Consider the following 18,731-nt stretch of genomic DNA (forward strand, 5'->3'; position numbering starts at 1 on the left):
TTTTAAAAAAATGCTCATCTAATGCATTCCATGAGATTTTTGAGATGTGTTTGTGTATTTAAAGCGTTTTAGGGGGAGAGGGACTTAGGGGAAAAAAGGGCTTATGCTTTGGATGTGGATCAAAAATACAACTACCACTTCCCTTCCTGCCCACCAAAAAAGAAGAGGTTGAGGGCTTTCCTTCACTTCAAAAGAATAGAAAGTTAAGTGTTGGTTTTTGTCTTTGTCTTGGTATTATAAATGTGTGGTTTTGTTATATTTTTTCCATTTTTGTTTTATTTTTCAGTATTTAATATTAAGAATTTTCTTTGAGAGTTTCTATCCTTTAGTGATGGAATTGTAGGTAAAAATCACAGCATGCTCATTGTTTTTGGTATTCTGTACTAGAAAGATGAAATTTCTGTTTCCTTCATTTTTATTCTAAAAAAATGAACATTTAGTATTAACATATTATCAGTTTCCATGATGACCTTAAAAACATTAAATTGATGAAACTCAGAATAGTACTGAGCATTATGCATAATCCATATTGAATATTACAAATGTTTAAGATAACTGGTGCCCATAAGAATCGAGTTAGTGTCTGAAGAGTGATCAGAATTAGAATTTCCTAATTTCTGGTACCCAATTTCTCTGTTGTTCAAAGATACAGGAATAGCTTAGACCATATACCCCTACCCCCACCCCTTTGGGCCGATAATACATACTTCTTAGATATCTTGGGCACTAGATGTCACTATTGTTCCAGCAAGGCATTACTGCATCTTAAGTAAGATGTTCCAATACATGTTTCAGTACTTATCTGTTGATTGATATGTTGTGGGAGAGCATGAAAGGGAAGGAGAGGAGGGGGTTGGTGGAGAGAACAAAAGAAACTGGCAAAGCTTGAGGGCCAGAGATTGACATGAAGCATGAAAAAAGTATTTTACAAGTGAACTGGTTGTTTTATGCTTTTAAAACAACTTTTCAGTCCTGTGTTGTGTTGCATATGCCCTGGGGTTTCTCATTAAAATCACCTTGAGAGTGTTTAAAACAGGTTCCTGGGCCTCTGGAGGTCCTCATTCAGTAGGTTTGGGACAGGGGAGGGACTCTGTCTTTTGATGAGCCGTAAGGTGATTCTGATGTTGTCTTGCACCAGCTGAGTAGGAGTTAGTCTTCATGATGTCTAAAATTGAATGCCACTGGTAGTCATAGGACACTCCGCAAAATTTGATTTTACCCTTGGGGGAAAAAGCAAATATTTTTATGTTTTCAGGTAAGCTACATTTTTTTCTGTTGCATTCTTCAAGATCTTTGTTTTCTCCAGCAAGCATGATATTGGCCATGTCTTTGGTAATAGCAGGTTTTCTGGCCGTACTCAGATTTTCATTGAGAATCAAAGGGAAAAAGTTTGCTTCTCTGTATTATTTTGGGCTTGATTTGCTGTTTTCCTCCTAGTTACCTTTATTTATTAAAAAAAAAAAAATTTATTTTTTTGGCTGTGCCGGGTCTTACTTGCGGCATGCAGGATCTAGTTCCCTGACCAGGGATCGAACCTGGGCCCCCTGCATTGGGAGTGCAGAGTCTTAACCACTGGACCACCAGGGAAGTCCCTTCATTTCTTTTTAAATCAGCTGGATTTGACTGGCAGAATAAGGAGGGGAGGGCATTTTTAAAATAAGTAGGTTGAACATTCCATGGCAGAGCTGAAGTGCTCACGGGTTATATCTGCCTTCCATCTCTTGATTTATCGTTGTCCTGCTGTAGCTCTTCTTTTTGCTTAGTTTGACCCTTAACCTGTAACTCACAGTAATCTCAACAAGGTTGGAATTTCTCAAGACAACAAAAAGGAAGTGGAGAAGAAAGTGGCTGTGAAACCCACAGAAACCAAGACCAAGTTCTCCCAGGCAAAGCTGTTGGCAGGAGCTGTGAAGCATAAGAGGTCAGCCCGAATTCACACAACTTTAATCTCCTTCTGACTGTGTGCTTTGAAATGCCAGATTAATGGTAGCCAGAACAAAAGGTTACCTAAGCATAGGTCTTGGTGAAGTTCCTTTGGTGGTCTTACCTCTCTCTCCCCTACCAGATTTGGTGTCTTCTATAGCCTTTGACCCTTGTCTCTCTGTTCATTCAACATAATAGCTACTCTTCATTGGATGCCTGCCATGTGTCAGGCATTGTGTTAAGTTCTTTCCATGCATGATTTCTTTTATTCCTCTCAACACGTCTGCGAAGTACACGTTGTTATTATCAGATGAAGAGACTGAGAATCTCAGAGGTTGAGAACCGTTGTCCAAGGTCACAAAGTAGCAGGAGAGGTGGAGTTCAATACTTGAGCATCTGTTTCTAGGCAAACAAGGTAGCAAGTTCTATGGAAGGATTTATATAGGGTGTAATGAGATCAGGGAGGAGGAATAACTCTGCCTGGAGGTGGATATATGTGCTCATGTTGGGGAAGTTAAGGCATTAGAAAGAAGAGGTTGATTAGGTAAGATGACTAGGGCTTTGACAGGCAGACGGGGAGAGCAGAACACCCCAGGAAGGGAGAAGAGCTGAGGCAATGGCACTATGATCTATAAGAACATGGCAGCTGTGACAGGGTTACACACCTGGCTGGGGCTCTGCTTGTTTGGTGTGGGGTGGCAGCACTGCCTTGTTTGCTCCTGTCTTTTCAAGTCTTCAAATGGCACCAAAGTGATTAAATCTGGTCATTTCAATTTGACCACCCTACCACAGGCAAAAGGATGTTAAGCTTAAGTGCAGACTATTAGGAAAATCAATATGGTGTATTGGCGACCAGCCACATGTTTTGAAGAAAGTGTGTTGTTGCAGTTTTGTGGTTTGGCACACCTTCTGTCTCCTGATGTTCCCAGGAACATTGCTAGGAACGTTGCTTACATGTAAAAATGTTGTCATGGTATAGCAGCCAAGGGGAGGAATATCAGTATCCTGAAAAGGGCCAGTTACCCAGCCATGAATTATTCCTTTCAAGTTTTCATATAAGCTTTCTTGCTGGCCCAGTGTCTTTGAGGATTTGGATGTGGGTCAATTGTACTGGGCTATACCAAGAAAGGGCTCTCTAGATGGTCAGTTAGTTACCTCTCAGCAGTGTCTTGCTTCTAGCAGAATGTGTGTTGTAAGTAGCTCTCCTAGTCCTTAGATCAACTTTTATTAGATCATCCTTTATTGTTGTTTTGTGTAGCAAGGTGATAAATTAGTCTCCTGGGGCAGGAGTTCCTAATCTACCCAGCCTTGGGTTTATTAGAGTCACCTGGGAGTTTGTTAATACTGTAGATTGCCTCACACTAATTCTGCCTGGCTCAGTAAGTTTGGAGTGAGCTCTGGAAGTCTAATTTTTAAAGTTCCATGGATAATTCCGATGCTTGGTGAAAGTCTGATGCCTGATGTGTGTATGTTATGAAGCATAGTAATAAAACAAGCCCCCCTGAACCCATCACCCAACCTAAGACCTAGAGCATTATCAACAATATGAGTCTGCCTCTGTGCTCCTCCCCATTCTGTCTCTGTGCCTTGCCATCCTCACGCCACTTTCCTGTATCTAGTTTACCATTCTTTTGCCTTTCTTTACTCTTAGTAGTTTTGGGGTTTTTTTGTTTTTGTTTTTTGCTACCTATATAGGTACCCATAAACAATATAATAGCTTGCTTGTTTTGAACTTTATAAAAAATGATTTTATTATATATACACCACCTTCTGTGAATTTGGTTTTTCAATCAAATTGTTTCTCTGATTGAAACAATTTTGTATGTGTGTATGTATGTGTATGTACAGCTATAATTCGTTCACTTTCACTGCTGTATAATAGTGCCTTATTCGAGATACTGAAATTTGTTCATTCTCCTGTGAATGAATGTTTGAATTATGACAGATGGTGCTGACAGGTCAAGGACATGCTTTGTTACATATGTACATCTGTTTCTCTAGAGCTGTGTGTCCAATATGTTAGTCCCTGGGCACCTGTGGCTATCTAAATTAATGAAACCTAAATGAAATTTAAAATCCAGTTCCCTAGCCACACTAGTCACATTTTAAGTGTTAAATAGCTACACGTGGCTTGTGCTGCCCTACTGGACAGCACAAATACAGCAATAAAGTGATTTATAAAATAGTATCTCCTTATGGTCTTAATTTGCACTCCCCTGTTAACAAATGTAGTTGACATATCGTATGTTGATTTGCCATTCATGTGTCCTGTTGTGTGGAAGGTCTGTTCATTTATATTGCCATTTTTCTACTGGGTTATTTGTATTCTTATTGATTCATAGTTTTTTTTTGTTTTTAAACATAGTCCTGATATTTTTTTCCTCCAGTTTATAGCTTATCTTTTTACTTTAAAGTGGTCAAATATATTTAATTTTAAGGTGGTCCGTTTTTAAAAATTGAGATATAATTGACATATAACACATTAATTTCAAGTGTACAACATAATGATTTGATAATAATATGAGACATATACATATATATATATAGTGAAATGATCCCCATAGTAAGTCTAGTTGACATCCATCACCACACATAGTTACACATTTTTTTTCTTGTGATGAGAACTTCTAAGATCTGTTCTCTTAGCAGCTTTCAAATATACAGTACAATATCATTAACTATAGTCACCATGATGTACATTACATCCTCACTACTTATTTATTTTATAACTGGAAGTTTGTACCTTTTGAAGGTGGTCCATTTTAAGGTGGTCAAATCCATCAATATTTTCTTTTTATGGTTAGAGCCTTTTATATTTTGTTCAAGAAATTCTTTCTAACCTGAGGTTGTAATGTAGTTTTTCTTGTAAAAGTCTTAGAATTTTTGTCTTTCACATGTTAGTCTTTAATCTATCTGGAATTGATTTTTGTGAAGGGTATGAGGTAGGGATCACATTGCAATTTTTTTCTTCAAATGAAAAGCCAATTTTCTAGCAGTTTACTAAATACTTCTGCCTTTCCTCAGTGATCTTCAGTGTCACCTCTGTCTTATAACAAGTTTCCATACCTATATGGGTTTGTCTGTGGATTCTTTTTTCTGTTCCTAGGATCTGTTGGACCAGTATCACTCTGTGTAATTACTGTAGCTTTGTACAGATCTTGATATCTGGTAGAGCAAGTCCCCTTACATTCTTCTCAGGGATGTCTTGTCTATTCTTGGCCACTTCATTCTTCCATATAAATTTTAGATTTAGTTTAAATTCTTTAACAATCCCTATTGGGATTTTTATTGGAATGTTATTAAATTGCTTGATAAATTTATGGAGAGAACAGATCTTCACGGATTTGAGTCTTTCTCTATCCATGGCGAATTGATTTTGGGATATTTACATCCAGCCACGCAATTCTTATAAACTTTAATAATAACTCTTGTTAACTTTAATAATTTATCAGTGGATTCTTTGAAATTTCTATGTAGAGAGTCACCATTTGTGAATAATGACAGTTTTATTCTCTTCCTTAATACCTTTTAGTTCCTTTTTCTTATCTTACTGTGCTGGCTGGGACCACCAGTAAAATGTTAGAAAGAAACAATTACTGCGCACATCCTTGTTTTATTTCTAATTTTAAATAGAATGTTTAACTTTTTCACCACTAAGAATAATATTTATTGTTTTTGTTTTTTCAGATATCCTTTAAGGTTAAGGAAGTTCTGTGCCTAGTTTCATAAGAGGTTTTTTGGTAGCCATGAGTTGTTAAATTTTGTCAATTTTTTTCTGCTTTTGAATTGATAAAATAAATTTTTCTTTGTTACAGTGAAAAAATAAAGATTTTTCTAATGTTGCATTCCTGGTGATAAACCCAACTTGTAGTGATGTATTTTCTTTTCTTTCTTTTTTTTTTTTAACTCTGCTGGATTTGGTTTGCTAATGTTTTGTATAGGTTGTTGCATCTGGAATCATGATGGAGACTGGCCTGTATTTTTTTTCCCCCACTTTATCTGATTTTGATGTGTAGATTAAACCTAGCTTCATAGAATGATTTAGGGAGTGTTCCTTCTTTTTCTGTTTTCTGGAGGAGTTTGTATAAGATAGTAGTGTTCATTTGTGGCAGTTTGGTAGAACTCTATAAAATCACTTTGGTCCCTGTTCTTTTAACTTGTGATTATAGGACTATTTACGCTTTTCCATGTCTTTTTGAGTCAGCTTTATTTAGTTATATTTTCTGGGAATTTGCTCATTTTGTCTTTTTTCAAGTGTGTTAGCTAAATTGTCAGTATTCCTTATTTTTGTGATTGCTGTTCTGTCTGTAATTGTCCTTTTTTCATCCCAAATATTGATGAATTATACTTTTATTCTTATTTTCACTATTTTCATGAGAGGGTAGTCTCAGTTTTATTAGTCTTTTCAAAGATCTTTTGGGTTTACTTCTTATTTTTTCTATTTCATTAATTTTTGCTCTTTAATATCTTCTACCTTCTTTCTTTGGAATATTCTTTACTTTCTTCAAACTTATACTTTTATTATTTCTGTTATAAACAACTGTCAGATACCAAGCTAATTAATTTTCAGCTCTTTTCAGTTATAAGCATCTAAAGCTATAATTTTTCCTCGGCTTTCATTGTATACAATTTGGTATTTCCAACTAAGTACTTTTAAATATCCATTATGATTTCTTTGTTGACTCATGAATTAGAAACTTTTTTAAATTTCCAAACATATTGAGGTAACTTAACCATATTTCACTGGTTCTAAGATGAACCTGTTTCTCCCTCACATTTTAATACCTTATAATCAGTGGTGTCTTAGAGTCTGTGAAATATAATCTTTATCTTTTGTTACCAATTTCTACCTTAATTGCATTATGGTTTATATGTGCTGATTCTTTTGAAATTGCTTTAGACTAGCTTTGTGACCTATTCCTGAGATTAATTTTTGTGAATGTTCCAAGTTGAGGAGAATCTGTGTTTTGTAATTGTTTGTTCTGGGTTCTATGTAGGTACAACAAAACAAACTTATTGATTGTATTGTTCAAATCGTCTGTTTCTTTACATATTTGTCTGCTTGTTCTATCAGTACTTGAGGAGAGTTTTTGAAATCTCCCACTGTAGTAATGATTTCTTGATTTTTCTTCAGTCTGTTGAACATAGTATATTTTTAAGCTCTTTTAGAAGCATAGATGTTCAGGATTGTTATTTCTTCATAGTGAATTAAACTTTGTTTCATTATAAACTAACCTCCTTTATCCCTTATAATACTTTTGGTCTTAAAGTCTATTCCCTTAATATTAATATAGGTACCCCAGTGTTCTTTGGATTAGTATTTGCCATGGTAACTCTTTTTCCATTCCTTTACTTTCAGTCTTTCTGGGTCTTAAGTTGTTTGTTTTGCTTCTGAATTTTTAGGTGTGTCTCATAAATAGCTGATTTAAAATTTAGTCTGTTAAACTCTCTTTATAGGTAGGCTTGGACTTATTAGGATTTTTTATACAATTCTACTATCTTTTTTTAAAAATTAATTAATTTTTTGGCCATGCCACGTGGCTTGCAGGATCTCAGTTCCCCAACCAAGGATTGAACCTGGGCCGTGGCTGTGAAAGCCTAGAATCCTAACCATTAGGTCACCAGGGAACTCCCCAGCTTCTACTATCTTAATGTTATTTGTCTTTTTACTTAAAAAATTTTTTTCCATGTATTCTTTTTATAAAAATTGATTACAATTTTAAAATCTTTTATTCATTTTCTTTTCTTTCTACTTCTTTGGATTTTTGTATTCTATTTCTATTCATTTGGTGGCTTACCTTGCAATTTATCAAGAATACTTAGTAAAACCTAAAGTAAATAGCTATCTTACTTCCCTGCAAAATTATCCATGGACCTTAGAACTTTTAGCTACAGTCACCTTCTTCCTTCCTTACATGCTGTCCAGGACTTTAGTGTGGTCATGTTTAACCCCACAAATTAGATGCTGTTTTTTTATATAGACTGTTTGTTTAGATTTGTATTTACAAGTTTCTTTGTTCACCATCCCTTCCTTCTGGGATTAAGGCCTTCCTCCTGGGACCATTTCCTTCCTCTTTGGAGTGCATTCTTTTTTTTTTTTTTTTTGACCTAAATTTTTTATTAGGTAAGAATTTACAAACATTACTTAATATTAGTGGTAACAGTGGAGCTGGAGAGCATTGTGCCTTCTAGCTGCATGGCGAGAGAAGTACATTCTCTAGATATTCTTTTAGTGAAGGTCTTTTGGGTGACTTTCAGAATCTCTAGCATGTCACTAAAGATATTTCTTTCAATCTTTAATAACTTAACTAAAATTTTGTCATATATAAACATGTCCAGATAGTCTTGAAATCCATCTGTGGTTCTAACCAAGATGAATGATGACAACAAAGAATCTGATGTTTTGGTGATGCTTGAAGATGTAATGCTTCACCCCTTGAATTGGTCAGAGGTTTAAATTATCTTTATAACAATAATATAACTGGAAGGAGATTAAGAACCTGAAATGGAGACTTTTCATTTCAGATCATCTCAGTTCCTTGAGGCTGCCTAAGACCCATATAAATAGTTATTGGAGCTCCTGATTCCCAAAGTTTGATTTCCAAGATTGGACCTAGCTCAAATCACCATATTTTTTTGTTACAGCTCAGAGAGTGGCAACAGTTTGAAAAGACTGAAATCGGACCCTGACCCAGATGACAAGAATCAAGGTGGGTGGCAGCTTTCATTTCGTTCTTTACTCATCATATATGTGAACCATGGTAAAAGGCTGGAATGCATTGTATCTGCGGAGGAACGCGTGCATCTCTAAGCAAACCTACCTAAGCTTAACTTACCAAACCATTTTTAGACCATGCAGGATTTAAACCTAGCAATATGTCAGCTGCCCTGCAAAGTAATATGTTAGAAACCAGTGGAACTGATAAATGACAATTGTGTTCTCCCATGAGCGCTTACAAAGCCAAAGCCCTGGTCATATCACCTCTACTCACAAAGAGTTTTTCTCTGTCTCCCTTAAATGTCAAGTTTCTTCATTTCACCTGGCTGGCTACCAGTGAGAGCTAGAATGCCTGGCTCCTGCTGTTGGTTGGATTGGACTGGACCGAGAGGCTACAAAATACAGTTTCCAGGAGTACACTTTCTTTGGTGGTTCCTTTTATGTGATCAAATCTGCTACTGTGTTAAGTGGCACAAAGTTATAAGTGAAAGTGAGTGTTACTCAGGACTGAATCAAGGATAAGAAATTCAAGAGTGTTTTCAGTTCTTCTACTCCTGACTCCCTGTGGAATTGAGACTCTGAGCTGAACTCAAAGGGTCATTGATAAAATAGGGCTTACATTTATTTCTCTGTCACACACAAAAAAGGATATTTTAAAATATATTTTTTTCTTTCAAAAAAATAATGATTATTTAAAAAAGTATATCCACTGAACTCCAGTAATGGTGAGCTGTTGCTGATATCTTTTTACTCTAGAATTTACTTTTGAAAAAGATACTAAGCGAAGAGACTCCCTTCTACCTGTATGTCCTCTTCCATCCAATTCTCCTTCCCAGTGGGAAATAGTATTGTATATTTTTAATGTATATATGTATATATCCAGAGCTATTCTATGTATGTATAAGCAATTACAAATATTCTCTTTTTTTTAAAGTGTTTTATTGTAGATAACTTAAAACATATTCAAATATTGAGATGATAGTATAATGAACCCCGTCATGTACCTTCAACAGTTTTTTTAAAATTAATTAATTTATTTATTTTTGGCTGCATTGGGTCTTCGTTGCTACGCATGGGCTTTCTCTAGTTACAGCGAGCGGGGGCTACTCTTCGTTGCAGTGCGCGGGCTTCTCATTGCGGTGGCTTCTCTTGCTGTGGAGCATGGGCTCTAGGCACACAGGCTTCAGTAGCTGTGGCACGCGGGCTCAGTAGTTGTGGTTCACGGGCTTAGTTGCTCCGTGGAATGTGAGATCTTCCCGAACCAGGGCTCGAATCCGTGTCCCCTGCATTGGCAGGTGGATTCTTAACCACTGCGCCACCAGGGAAGTCCCAACAATTTTTAACACATTTCCAATCTTCTTTTTTTTTTTAAAGAAAGTTTTATTTATTATTTATTATTATTATTATTTTTTGGCTGCGCTGCACGGCTTGTGGGATGTTAGTTCCCCGACCAGGGATTGAACCCAGGCCACGGCAGTGAAAGTGCTGAGTCCTAACCACTGGACCGCCAGGGAATTCCCTGTCCAATCCTATTTCATTTAAATCTCCCAACTGTAGTATTTTGAGACAAATCTCAGACATCAAATTATTTCATCTATAATTCTTCTGTATGTATCCCTAAAAAAAATAAGGATTCTTTGTTTTTTTAACATAATTGCAATACTATTATCACACCTGAAATAATTACAGTAATTCCTAAATGTTATCAAGTATCAGATTAGTATTCATTTTCCTCAGTTTTCCCATACATTTTTTTTCTTGACAGTTGATTTTTGTTTTTAAGATTCAAATGCAACACTGTGATCACTTAATTGTTTTTTTTAAATTGTATTGAAGTATAGTTGATTTATAATATTGTGTTAATTTCTTCTGTACAGCAAAGTGACTCAGTTATACATATATATTTTTCATATTCTTTTCCATTGTGGTTGGTCATAGGATATTGAATATAGTTCCCTGTACTATATAATAGGACCTTGTTGTTTATCCATGCTATATATAATAGTTTGCCTCTGCTAATCCCAACCTCCCAATCCTTCCCTCCCCCAACCTGCCTTACCCTTGGCAACCACACATCTGTTCTCTATATCTGTGAGTCTGTTTTTGTTTCATAGTTATGCTGATGTGTGCCATATCTTAGATTCCACATATAAGTAATATCATATGGTATTTGTCTTTCTCCTTCTGACTTACTTCACTTAGTATGATAATCTCTGGGTTCACCCATGTTGCTGCAAATGGCTTTATTTCATTCTTCTTTTATGGCCGAGTAATATTCCATTGCACATGTGTGTGTGTGTGTGTGTACACACACACACACACACACACACACTACATCTTTATCCATTCCTCTATCGATGGACATTTAGGTTGTTTCCATGTCTTGGCTATTGTAAATAGTGCTGCTGTGAATATAGAGGTGCATGTGTCTTTTTGAATTAGAGTTTTGTCTGGGTATATGCCCAGGAGTGGGATTGCTGGATAATATGGCAACTCAATTTTTTTTTTTTTTAATTATTTGCTTTATTTATTTTTAAATTTTATTTATTTATTTATTTATTTATGGCTGTGTTGGGTCTTCGTTTCTGTGTGAGGGCCTTCTCCAGTTGCGGCACGTGGGGGCCACTCTTCATCGCGGTGCGCAGGCCTCTCACTATTGCGACCTCTCTGGTCGTGGAGCACAGGCTCCAGACGCACAGGCTCAGCAATTGTGGCTCACGGGCCTAGTCGCTCCGCGGCATGTGGGATCTTCCCAGACGAGGGCTCAAACCCGTGTCCCCTGCATTGGCAGGCAGACTCTCAACCACTGCACCACCAGGGAAGCCTGGCAGCTCAATTTTTAGTTTTTTTGAGGAACCACCATACTGTTTTCCATAGTGGCTGCACCAATTTACATTCCCACCAACAGTGTAGGAAGGTTCCCTCTTCTCCACACCCTCTCCAGCATTTGTTATTTGTAGACTTTTTAATGATGGCTACTCTGACCAGTGTGAGGTGGTACCTCATTGTAGGTTTGATTTGTAGTTCTCTAATAATTAGTGCTGTTGAGTATCTTTTCATGTCTGTATGCCTTCTTTGGAGAAATGTCTGTTTAGGTCTTCTGCCCGTTTTTGGATTGGGTTGTTTGTTTTTTTGTTGTTTGGTTGTATGAGCTGTTTGTATATTTTTGTAATTAGGCCCCTGTCCGTCGCAGCATTTGCAAATATTTTCTCCCAGTCCATAGGTTGTCTTTTTGTTTTATTTATGGTTTCCTTTGCTGTGCAAAAGCTTGTAAGTTTGATTAGGTCCCATTTTTTAAGTTTTGCTTTTATTTCTATTGCCTTGGGAGACTGACCTAAGAAAACATTGGTACGGTTTATGTCAGAGAGTGTTTTGCCTGTGTTTTCTTCTAGGAGCTTTATGGTGTCTTCTCTTATGTTTAATTCTTTAAGCCATTTTGAGTTTATTTTTGTGTATGGTGTGAGGGTGTGTTCTAACGTCATTGCCTCTAGGCACGTGGGCTTCAGTAGTTGTGGCGCACAGGCTCAGTTGTGGTGCGTGGGTTTAGTTGCTCCTAGGCATGTGGGATCTTCCCGGGCCAGGGCTCGAACCTGTGTCCCCTGCATTGGCAGGCGGATTCTCAACCACTGCACCACTAGGGAAGTCCCACATACTGATTTGAGTATGTTGAACCATCCTTGTGACCCTGGGATGAATCCAACTTGGTCGTGGTGTATGACCTTTTTTATGTATTTTTGGATTTGGTTTGCTAATATTTTGTTGAGAATTTTTGCGTCTATATTCATCAAAGATATTCGCCTGTAATTTTCTTTTTTTGTAGTGTCTTTGTCTGGTTTTGGTATCGGTGACGGTGGCTTCATAGAATGTCAACCCATTGGGAGTGTACCCTCCTCTTCAGTTTTTTGGAAGGGTTTGAGAAGGATCGCTATAAGTTCTTCTTTGTATGTTTGGTAGAATTCCCTAGTGAAGCCATCTGGTCCTGGACTTTTGTTTGTAGGGAGTTTTTTTTTATTACAGATTCTATTTCATTTCTAGTGACCGGTCTGCTCAAGTTATCTATTTCTTCTTGATTCAGTTTTGGTGGCCTGTATGTTTGTAGGAAAGTTGTACATTTCTTCAAGGTTGTCAAATTTGTTGGCATATAATTGTTCACAGTATTCTCTTATGGTTTGTTGCACTTCTGTGATATCTGTTGTGATTTTTCCACTTTCATTTCTTATTTTGTTTATTTGGGTCTTCTCTCTTTTCTTCTTGTCGAGCCCAACCAGAGGTTTGTCAATTTTGTTAACCGTTCAAAGAACCAGCTCTTGGTTTTATTGATTTTTTCTATTGTTTTTTAAATTTCTATTTTATTTATTTACTCTCTCATCTTTCTTATCGCCTTCCTTCTGCTGACTTTAGGTTTTGTTCTTCTTTTTTTTCTAATTCTTTTTGGTGGTGGGTTATGGTGTTTATTTGAGATTTTTCTTGTTTCTTAAAGAAGGCCCCTATATTGCTATGAACTTCCTTCTGAGAACTGCTTTTGCTGCATCCCATGGATTTTGTATGGTTGTGTTTTCATTGTCATTTGTCTCAAGGTATTGTTAAATTTCTTCTTTGGTTTCATTGTTGATCCATTGGTTTTTTAGTAGCATGTTGTTTAGTCTCCATGTAATTGTTTTTTTGTTTTGTTTTGTTTCTTTTTCAGTGGTTGATTTTTGGTTTCATGCTATTGTGGCCAGAAAAGATGCTTGAAATAATTTCTATACTCTTAAATTTGTTTAGGCTTGTTTTGTGCCCAAGTCAATCCTAGAGAATGTTCCATGTGCACTTGAAAAGAATGTGTATTCTGCTTTTTTTGGATGTAATGTCCTGAATATATCAATTAAGTCTAACTGTTCTATTCTGTCATTTAGGATCTCTGTTGTTTTATTGATTTTTTGTCTCGAAGATCTGTCCATTGATACGAGTGGGGTGTTAAAGTCTCCTACTATTATTGTATTCCTGTCAGTTTCTCCCTTTATGTCTGTTAGTATATGTTTTATGTATTTTGGTGCGCCTATGTTGGGTGCATATATGTTGACAAGTATAATATCTTCTCCTTTTATTGATCCTTTTATCATTATATAGTGTCCTTCGTTATCTTTGTTTTAAAGTCTGTTTTGTCTGATATGAGTATTGTGACCCCTGCTTTCTTGTCATTTCTGTTTGCATGAAAGATCTTTTTCCATGCCCTCACTTTTAATCTATGTGTGTCCTTTGCCCTAAAGTGTGTCCCTTGTAAGCAGCATATTGTAGGCTCTTGTTTTTTTATCCAATCTGCCACTCTGTGTCGTTTTTTTTTTTTTTAATTTTTAAATTTTATTTTATTTATTTTTTTTATACAGCAGGTTCTAATTAGTCATCAGTTTTATACACATCAGTGTATACATGTCAATCACATTCGCCCAGTTCATCACACGACCATTCCCACCCCCCGCGGCTTTCCCCCCTTGGTGCCCATACATTTGTTCTCTACATCTGTGTCTCAACTTCTGTTCTGCAAACCGGTTCATCTGTACCATTTTTCTAGGTTCCACATACATGCGTTAATATACGATATTTGTTTTTCTCTTTCTGATTGACTTCACTCTGTATGACAGTCTCTAGATCCATCCACGTCTCAACAAATGACCCAATTTCATTCCTTTTTATGGCTGAGTAATATTCCATTGTATATATGTGCCACATCTTCTTTATCCATTCGTCTGTAGATGGGCATGTAGGTTGCTTCCATGACCTGGCTATTGTAAATAGTGCTGCAATGAACACTGGGGTGCATGTGCCTTTTTGAATTATGGTTTTCTCTGGGTCTATGCCCAGTAGTGGGATTGCTGGATCATATGGTAATTCTATTTTTAGTTTTTTAAGGAACCTCCATACTGTTCTCCATAGTGGCTGTATCAACTTACGTTCCCACCAACAGTGCAAGAGGGTTCCCTTTTCTCCACACCCTCTCCAGCATTTGTTGTTTGTAGATTTTCTGATGATGCCCATTCTAACTGGTGTGAGGTGATACCTCATTGTAGTTTTGATTTGCATTTCTCTAATAAGTAGTGATGTTGAGCAGCTTTTCATGTGCTTCTTGGCCATCTGTATGTCTTCTTTGGAGAAATGTCTATTTAGGTCTTCTGCCCATTTTTGGATTGGGTTGTTTGTTTCTTTAATATTGAGCTGCATGAGCTGTTTATATATTTTGGAGATTAATCCTTTGTTGATTCATTTGCAAATATTTTCTCCCATTCTGAGGGTTGCCTTTTCATCTTGTTTATGGTTTCCTTTGCTGTGCAAAAGCTTTGAAGTTTCATTAGGTCCCATTTGTTTATTTTTGTTTTTATTTCCATTACTCTAGGAGGTGGATCAAAAAAGATCTTGCTGTGATTTATGTCAAAGAGTGTTCTTCCTATGTTTTCCTCTAAGAGTATTATAGTGTCCGGTCTTACATTTAGGTCTCTAATCCATTTTGAGTTTATTTTTGTGTATGGAGTTAGGGAGTGTTCTAATTTCATTCTTTTACATGTAGCTGTCCAGTTTTCCCAGCACCACTTATTGAAGAGACTGTCTTTTCTCCATTGTATATCCTTGCCTCCTTTGTCATAGATTAGTTGACCATAGGTGTGTGGGTTTACCTCTGGGCTTTCTATCTTGTTCCATTGATCTGTGTTTCTGTTTTTGTGCCAGTACCATATTGTCTTGATTACTGTAGCTTTGTAGTATAGTCTGAGGTCAGGGAGTCTGATTCCTCCAGCTCCGTTTTTTTCCCTCAAGACTGCTCTGGCTATTCACAGTCTTTTGTGTCTCCATACAAATTTTAAGATTTTTTGTTCTAGTGTAAAAAATGCCATTGGTAATTTGATAGGGATTGCATTGAATCTGTAGATTGCTTTGGGTAATATAGTCATTTTCACAATATTGATTCTTCCAATCCAAGAACATGGTATATCTCTCCATCTGTTGGTATCACCTTTAATTTCTTTCATCAGTGTCTTATAGTTTTCTGCATACAGGTCTTTTGTCTCCCTAGGTAGGTTTATTCCTAGGTATTTTATTCCTTTTGTTGCAGTGGTAAATGGGAGTGTTTCCTTAATTTCTCTTTCAGATTTTTCATCATTAGTGTATAGGAATGCAAGAGATTTCTGTGCATTAATTTTGTATCCTGCAACTTTACCAAATTCATTGATTAGCTCTAGTAGTTTTCTGGTGGCATCTTTAGGATTCTCTATGTATAGTATCATGTCATCTGCAAACAGTGACAGTTTTACTTCTTCTTTTCCAATTTGTATTCCTTTTATTTCTTTTTCTTCTCTGATTGCCGTGGCTAGGACTTCCAATACTATGTTGAATAATAGTGGTGAGAGTGGACATCCTTGTCTTGTTCCTGATCTTAGAGGAAATGCTTTCAGTTTTTCACCATTGAGAATGATGTTTGCTGTGGGTTTGTCGTATATGACCTTTATTATGTTGATGTAGGTTCCCTCTATGCCCACTTTCTGGAGAATTTTTACCATAAATGGGTGTTGAATTTTGTCAAAAGCTTTTTCTGCATCTATTGAAGTGATCGTATGGTTTTTATTCTTCAATTTGTTAATATGGTGTATCACACTGATTGATTTGCGTTTATTGAAGAATCCTTGCATCCCTGGGATAAATCCTACTTGATCATGGTGTATGATCCTTTTAATGTGTTGTTGGATTCTGTTTGCTAGTATTTTGTTGAGGATTTTTGCATCTATATTCATCAGTGATATTGGTCTGTAATTTTCTTTTTTGTAGTACCTTTGTCTGGTTTTGGTATCAGGGTGATGGTGGCCTCATAGAATGAGTTTGGGAGTGTTCCTTCCTCTGCAATTTTTTGGGAGAGTTTGAGAAAGATGGGTGTTAGCTCTTCTCTAAATGTTTGATAGAATTCACCTGGGAAGCCATCTGGTCCTGGACTTTTGTTTGTTGGAAGATTTTTAATCACAGTTTCAATTTCATTACTTGTGATTGGTCTGTTCATATTTTCTATTTCTTCCTGGTTCAGTCTTGGAAGGTTATACCTTTCTAAGAATTTGTCCATTTCTTCCAGGTTGTCCATTTCATTGGCATAGAGTTGCTTGTAGTAGTCTCTTAGGATGCTTTGTATTTCTGCGGTGTCTGTTGTAACTTCTCCTTTTTCATTTCTAATTTTATTGATTTGAGTCCTCTCCCTCTTTTTCTTGATGAGTCTGGCTAATGGTTTATCAATTTTGTTTATCTTCTCAAAAAACCAGCTTTTAGTTCTATTGATCTTTTTCTTTTTTTTTAACATCTTTATTGGAGTATAATTGCTTTACAATGGTGTGTTAGTTTCTGCTTTATAACAAAGTGAATCAGTTTTACATGTACATATGTTCCCATATCTCTTCCCTCTTGCATCTCCCTCCCTCCCGCCCTCCCCACCCCACACCTCTAGGTGGTCACAAAGCACAGAGCTGATCTCCCTGTGCTATGCGGTTGCTTCCCAGTTCTATTGATCTTTGCTGCTGTTTTCTTTGTTTCTGTTTCATTTATTTCTGCTCTGATTATGATTTCTTTCCTTTTGCTAACTTTGGGTTTTGTTTGTTCTTCTTTCTCTAGTTCCTTTAGGTGTAAGGTTAGATTGTTTACTTGAGATTTTTCTTGTTTCTTGAGGTAGGCTTGTATAGCTATAAACTTCCCTCTTAGAACTGCTTTTGCTGCATCCCATAGGTTTTGGATTGTCGTGTTTTCATTGTCATTTGTCTCTAGGTATTTTTTGATTTCCTCTTTGATTTCTTCAGTGATCTCTTGGTTATTTAGTAACGTATTGTTTAGCCTCCATGTGTTTGTGTTTTTTACGGTTTTTTCCCTGTAATTGATTTCTAATCTCATAGCGTTGTGGTCAGAAAAGATGGTTGATATGATTTCAATTTTCTTAAATTTACTGAGGCTTGATTTGTGACCCAAGATGTGATCTGTCCTGGAGAATGTTCCGTGAGCACTTGAGAAGAAAGTGTAATCTGCTGTTTTTGGATGGAATGTCCTATAAATATCAATTAAATCCATCTGGTGTATTGTGTCATTTAAAGCTTCTGTTTCCTTATTTATTTTCATTTTGGTTGATCTGTCCATTGGTGTAAGTGAGGTGTTAAAGTCCCCCACTATTATTGTGTTACTGTTGATTTCCTCTTTTGCAGCTGTTAGCAGTTGCCTTATATATTGAGGTGCTTCTATGTCAGGTGTATATAGATTTATAATTGTTATACCTTCTTCTTGGATTGATCCCTTGATCATTATGTAGTGTCCTTCCTTGTCTCTTGTAACATTCTTAAATTTATTTATTTATTTATTTATTTATTTATTTAAAAAGGAACTCTTTATTTATTTATTTATTTATTTATGGCTGTGTTGGGTCTTCGTTTCTGTGTGAGGGCTTTCTCCAGTTGCGGCAAATGGGGGTCACTCTTCATCGCGGTGCGTGGGCCTCTCACTATCGTGGCCTCTCTTGTTGCGGAGCACAGGCTTCAGACGTGCAGGCTCAGTAGTTGTGGCTCACGGGCCTAGTTGCTCTGCGGCATGTGGGATCTTCCCAGACCAGGACTCGAACCCGTGTCCCCTGCATTAGCAGGCAGATTCTCAACCACTGTGCCACCAGGGAAGCCCTCTTGTAACATTCTTTATTTTAAAGTCTATTTTATCTGACATGAGTATTGCTACTCCAGCTTTCTTTTGATTTCCATTTGCATGGAATATCTTTTTCCATCCCCTCACTTTCAGTCTGTATGTGTCACTAGGTCTGAAGTGGGTCTCTTGTAGACAGCATATATATGGGTCTTGTTTTTGTATCCATTCAGCAAGCCTGTGTCTTTTGGTTGGAGCATTTAATCCATTCACGTTTAAGGCAATTATCGATATGTATGTTCCTATGACCATTTTCTTAATTGTTTTGGGTTTGTTTTTTGTAGGTCCTTTTCTTCTCGTGTTTCCCACTTAGAGAAGTTCCTTTAGCATTTGTTGTAGAGCTGGTTTGGTGGTGCTGCATTCTCTTAGCTTTTGCTTGTCTGTAAAGCTTTTGATTTCTCTATCGAATCTG

General features: G+C 36.7%; 1 protein-coding gene and 1 non-coding gene across 13 annotated transcripts in view; one reads left to right on the forward strand and one right to left on the reverse strand.

Annotated features, from left to right (window-relative positions):
* PSME3IP1 (proteasome activator subunit 3 interacting protein 1) overlaps positions 1-18,731 on the forward strand; it is a 44,941-nt gene that overhangs the window by 14,868 nt on the left and 11,342 nt on the right. For all 12 annotated transcript variants that reach the window (XM_061174000.1, XM_061173997.1, XM_061174001.1 and 9 more), the window contains 2 exons: positions 1,788-1,921; positions 8,569-8,633. In XM_061174000.1, coding sequence (XP_061029983.1) covers positions 1,788-1,921; positions 8,569-8,633 — 199 coding nt within the window. The remainder of the gene's footprint in view (positions 1-1,787; positions 1,922-8,568; positions 8,634-18,731) is intronic.
* TRNAG-CCC (transfer RNA glycine (anticodon CCC)) lies at positions 1,515-1,587 on the reverse strand. Its single transcript has one exon. It is a non-coding gene; the product is annotated as a tRNA-Gly (tRNA).

The sequence above is a fragment of the Eubalaena glacialis genome, chromosome 18 (assembly GCF_028564815.1).
Source record: "Eubalaena glacialis isolate mEubGla1 chromosome 18, mEubGla1.1.hap2.+ XY, whole genome shotgun sequence".
NCBI classification, from domain to species: Eukaryota; Metazoa; Chordata; class Mammalia; order Artiodactyla; family Balaenidae; genus Eubalaena; species Eubalaena glacialis.